A 5,000-nucleotide genomic window follows, 5' to 3' on the forward strand; every position below is an offset into this window, starting at 1 on the left:
TCCCGCTCGCCTCTCCCCTCACACCCTCTCCCTCCTCTCTCCCTCCCTCCCTCCTCTCTCCCTCCCTCCCCCTCCTCTCTCTCTCTCTCTCCCTCACTCTCCTCCTCCCTGCCCTCCTCTCTCCCTCTCTCCTCCTCCTCTCTCTCCCTCCTCTCTCTCCTCTCTCTCTCTCTCTCTCTCTCTCTCTCCTCCCCCTCCTCTCCTCTCTCCCCCCCCTTCCTCTCTCCCCCCTCCCTCCCCTCCCTCCCTCCCTCTCCCCCTCTCCCTCTCCCTCCTCTCTCGCCCCTCACCTCTCTCTCTCTCTCGCTCTCTCTCTCTCTCTCTCGCTCTGTCTGTCTCTCCCTCTCTCTCTCTCCCTCCCCCTCTCTCTCCCTCCCCCTCTCTCTCTCTCCCTCCCCCTCTCTCTCCCTCCCTCTCCCTCTCTCTCCCTCCCTCCCTCCCTCCCCCTCTCAGGTAGAGGACCTGTCCCAGGTGGAGAGAGAGTCTCTCCTGAGGAACGACCTTCGTCCGGCCATCAAACCCTTCAAAGGAAACAAGCTCTTACTGCGCTTCGCCACACACGGTCAGTTCACGCTCAACAACTCCACGTCAGCTTTACGGAGAATATTCAGGATCCATCTTTAGGGATATGTCACGGTCATGTGACCCAGATACAACAGCTCCTCTTCATCATCATCATCAGAAAACATCATTATTTCTTCTTAAATTAACATAAAAGTGAAAAGAACTGATGCAACCGTTTTGTTTTTCTGGGTCAAAATGTTACAAAAAATTCCACCGTTTTGGTCGTCTTTTTCGACTTTTTTGGCACTTTTTTTTCCAAGTTTCTGTCAATGTTTTTCCGCGCTTTTTTGACATATTTTTTTTTAAAGCTTTTCCCGTGTTCTTGTCACTTTTTCTGGACATTGTCACTTTTTTCTGCTTTTTTGACATTTTTTTTCAATGTTCTATCATCAATTTTCTTCTTCAAATGCTATAAAATTGACTAAAACACCCAAATTCAATGAAAGTAGTCACCTGATCATGTATTTAACTTGTGAAGAGCGTTGTAGGGAACCATCCACGTTATTTTGTTTTAAAATTTGGTTGAAAGAAACCCAAATGTTCTGATATAGAAACTTTTTTTGGGTCAGAGTTGAGGGTTAAGGCATTTGCATATAAACTAGAGATGCACCGATTACAACTTTCTAGGCCGATTCTGATTTTCTTTGAGTTAGGCCGGCCGATACCGATTTTAGCCGATTCCGAATTTTTATTTTCTTTCTGATCCCCAGTGGGGAAATTACAATTTACACTCTGTTAGAAATCACTACACACAGGCCTGAAATACACACACACATACTTAGGACCTATTCATTCACAAATGGAGAGATGTCAGAGTGAGAGGGCTGCCAGTGCTGGACCAGCGCCCTGAGCGGTTGGGGGGGTACGGTGCCTTGCTCAAGAGGATGTGAACTAGCATCTCTCCAGCTACCAATCCACACTCTGTACTTTGGTCCGTACTGGGACTTGAACCGGCGACCCTCCGGTTCCCAACCCAACTCCCTATGGACTGAGCTACTGCCACCCCATTTTCATTTTTTCTAACCACTTTACAGCACACACATATTTATGTTCTATCTTTTCTTTAATAGAACGTGTTGAACAGATAATGGATCACTATAAAATAGAACTATATAAATTACTCCTGGTGTGGGACATTCACACACATCTAAAGAGCAATGTTGGAACCATTTCCTTCTTTTCACATCCAATATCAACTAAAGAAATGTGATTTAGGTTTTTGGTGTCGTCCCTCCACGCCCTACTTTCTCCTTGCAGGTGTTGCATGTTGCAAACTTGTTATCTTCTGCTCACACGCTGAAGAATTCCCAAACAGCTGACATGTTGCAGGTTAATTCACCAGGTTCCTACATGTGGAGAATAGCGCCGACACACGGCGGAAAAGTTGAGAGAAAGGAGAAAGAGAGCGTGCCGTGGCGTCCTTGAGAACTGTAACTGGTATAACTTATGTTGTCAGTTAATTGTAGCGTTGACCGGCATGAAATCACCATATGTCAGACTGACCTCGTCGCCGGTCATGGCCGAGCACGTGAAGACCGGCCAATTCCGGTCACCGGCCGGTCTATCGGTGCAGCTCTAATATAAACTGATCCTCGTGTGTGTGTTTGATATCAAAATGTTCACAACAGACTCCGCTTTCTGTAACATGGCGCCCAAATCTGTCCCGGAGCAACGTGTGAAGAGAGAATTTGGCGCTGAAGCTGAAAACCTTGATGTTCTGATGTGTTGTACGAATTGTTTCGGTGCTTTTAAAATGAGTTCACCAAAGTGTTTAGGATCCCAAAGTAGTGTTAATATATGGTGAAAATATTGGATGTCTGAAATGAGATTTTGACATGCAGCAAAGTGCCGCAGGTCAGAATCAAACCTGCAACTTCTGCGTCAAGGACTGAGCCTCTTTATATGGGCGGTCCCTCTACCACTAGGACACCCAGGCACCCAGTTTTGGTCACTTTTTCCAATGTCTTTGTCAATTTCTTTTTTCTCAGCGCCTTTTTAACGTTTTCGAAGCTTTTTCCAACATTTTTCAACATTTTTGTCACTTTTTTCAACATTTTTGTCACTTTTCAACATTTTTGTCACTTTTTTCAACATTTTTGTCACTTTTTCCGACATTTTTGTCACTTTTTCCGACATTTTTGTCACTTTTTCCGACATTTTTCAACATTTTTGTCACTTTTTTCAACATTTTTGTCACTTTTTTCTACATTTTTGTCACTTTTTCCAACATTTTGGTCACTTTTTTCAACATTTTTCAACATTTTTGTCACCTTTTTTCAACATTTTTGTCACTTTTCAACATTTTTGTCACTTTTTTCAACATTTTTGTCACTTTTTCCGACATTTTTGTCACTTTTTTCAACATTTTTGTCACTTTTTCCGACATTTTTGTCACTTTTTCCGACATTTTTGTCACTTTTTCCGACATTTTTGTCACTTTTTCCAACATTTTTCAACATTTTTGTCACTTTTTTTCAACATTTTTTTTCAATTTATTTCTCTCCAAAGGCTATAAAATTGAATTAAACACCCAAATTCAATGAAAGTAGTCACCTGATCATGTATTTAACTTGTGAAGAGCGTTGTAGGGAACCATCCACGTTATTTTGTTTTAAAATTTGGTAGAAAGAAACCCACATTTCTGATATAGAAAATGGGTCAAGTTTGACAACAGGAGCGTTAGTAATCGTTCCAGGCCGAGATGAGACCAGGTCCGTAGTATTGAAGACAAATGAATGAACATGAAGATGCATTCAGTGGTTTTGTGTGTCTTTGTGTGTCTCCAGATGATAAGAAGGAGCTGGGCGCCGCTCGCCGCAGCAGATACTACATGAAGTACGGAAACCCAAACTATGGAGGCATGAAGGGAATCCTCAGCAACTCCTGGTGAGACTCAGCGGAAGAATCTAGAAACAGCAGCAGTCACATTTGATCTTATTAGAGGAACAAAAAGAACTCTCTCACACACACACTCACACACTCGCACACACGCACACACACACACACACACACACACACACACACACTCACTCACTCACACGCACACTCACTCACACACACACACACACACGCACACTCACTCACACACACACACACACACACACACACGCACACTCACTCACACACACACTCACTCACACTCACTCATACACGCACACACACACTCTCACTTTATACACACACACACACAGAGAGACACACTCACTCACTTTCTCTCACACACACACACACACACGCACACTCACACACACACTCTCACTTTACACACACACACACACACACTCACTCAGACACACACAGAGACACACTCACTCACTCTCTCTCTCACACACACACACACACACACACACACAGAGACACACACAGACACACACTCACTCAGACACACATTCATACACAGACATGCACACACTCACTCACCCACATACACAGACACACTCTTACACACAGACACACACACACTCACTCACTCTCTCACACACACACACACACACACACAGAGACACACTCTTACACACAGACACACACACACTCACTCTCACACAGACACACAGAAACACACACACACACACACACACACAGGACAAAATAATTGAAATTGCTGAGTCAGTTTCTCAGAAGAAGTCTGATTTGTTAATGTGTCCTCTGTCCCTTCAGGAAGAGGAGGTTTCACAACCGGCGGATCCAGCGAGACGTCATCAAGAGCAAGAAGCCTCTGATCGGAGACAACCTGGGACACACGCCGCCGTACACACACCGGCACTCGGGTAAACACCAACTACACAACAGCCTCGGTTCGTCTTTCCACTGTTCCAACAATCACCACTAAAAGTTCTGTTGTTGCCGCTGACAGACTCAGTGTCTGACAACATTATGAAAGGATCCCTACAGAGATAGACCTTTTAGTTAAAGAGGAAGATCCTTTTAGTTTAACATGAAACAGCCCCGAAATCACCATCACCAAACCCACCAGACTCCATGTAAATAATCAGGACTTTTAGCGTGTATAGAGCCAGCATATTTCCACCAGACTCCATGTAAATAATCAGGACTTTTAGCGTGTATAGAGCCAGCATATCTCCACCAGACTCCATGTAAATAATCAGGACTTTTAGCGTGTATAGAGCCAGCATATTTCCACCAGACTCCATGTAAATAATCAGGACTTTTAGCGTGTATAGAGCCAGCATATTTCCACATGTAAATGGGTGAATTAAGGGTTTATTTCAACCAAACCAGAGTGGTGATTGTTGGAACAGTGGAAAGATGAACCAAGACGGCTTTTGGTAGTTTATTTAGTTTCTGTCCACTTTGAATGAAGTGTGTTTACGATGATAAAGTCCTGATTATTTACATGGAGTCTGGTGGAGTTTGGTGATGGTGATTTCAGGGCTGTTTCATGTTAAACTAAAAGGATCTTCCTCTTTAACTGAAAG

At 43.8% G+C, this 5,000-nt stretch overlaps 3 protein-coding genes across 9 annotated transcripts in view; 2 read left to right on the forward strand and 1 right to left on the reverse strand.

The window, feature by feature from the left end:
* Positions 1 to 5,000, forward strand: part of LOC116062750 (complement C1q-like protein 4) — a 222,943-nt gene that overhangs the window by 199,505 nt on the left and 18,438 nt on the right. The window lies entirely within an intron of this gene.
* Positions 1 to 5,000, reverse strand: part of LOC116055009 (E3 ubiquitin/ISG15 ligase TRIM25-like) — a 247,759-nt gene that overhangs the window by 188,947 nt on the left and 53,812 nt on the right. For 2 of the 4 annotated variants that reach the window (XM_035990819.1, XM_035990821.1), the window contains exon 4: positions 25 to 27. The exons of the other annotated variants lie outside the window; for them this stretch is intronic. In XM_035990819.1, coding sequence (XP_035846712.1) covers positions 25 to 27 — 3 coding nt within the window. The remainder of the gene's footprint in view (positions 1 to 24; positions 28 to 5,000) is intronic. 4 annotated transcript variants of the gene reach the window in all.
* LOC116062752 (nuclear cap-binding protein subunit 3-like) overlaps positions 1 to 5,000 on the forward strand; it is an 18,292-nt gene that overhangs the window by 8,006 nt on the left and 5,286 nt on the right. The window contains 3 exon segments of the mRNA XM_035990804.1: positions 454 to 562; positions 3,351 to 3,450; positions 4,222 to 4,331. Of these exon segments, the coding sequence (XP_035846697.1) occupies positions 454 to 562; positions 3,351 to 3,450; positions 4,222 to 4,331 (319 nt within the window).

Source organism: Sander lucioperca, chromosome 13 (genome assembly GCF_008315115.2).
Source record: "Sander lucioperca isolate FBNREF2018 chromosome 13, SLUC_FBN_1.2, whole genome shotgun sequence".
Taxonomy (NCBI): domain Eukaryota; kingdom Metazoa; phylum Chordata; class Actinopteri; order Perciformes; family Percidae; genus Sander; species Sander lucioperca.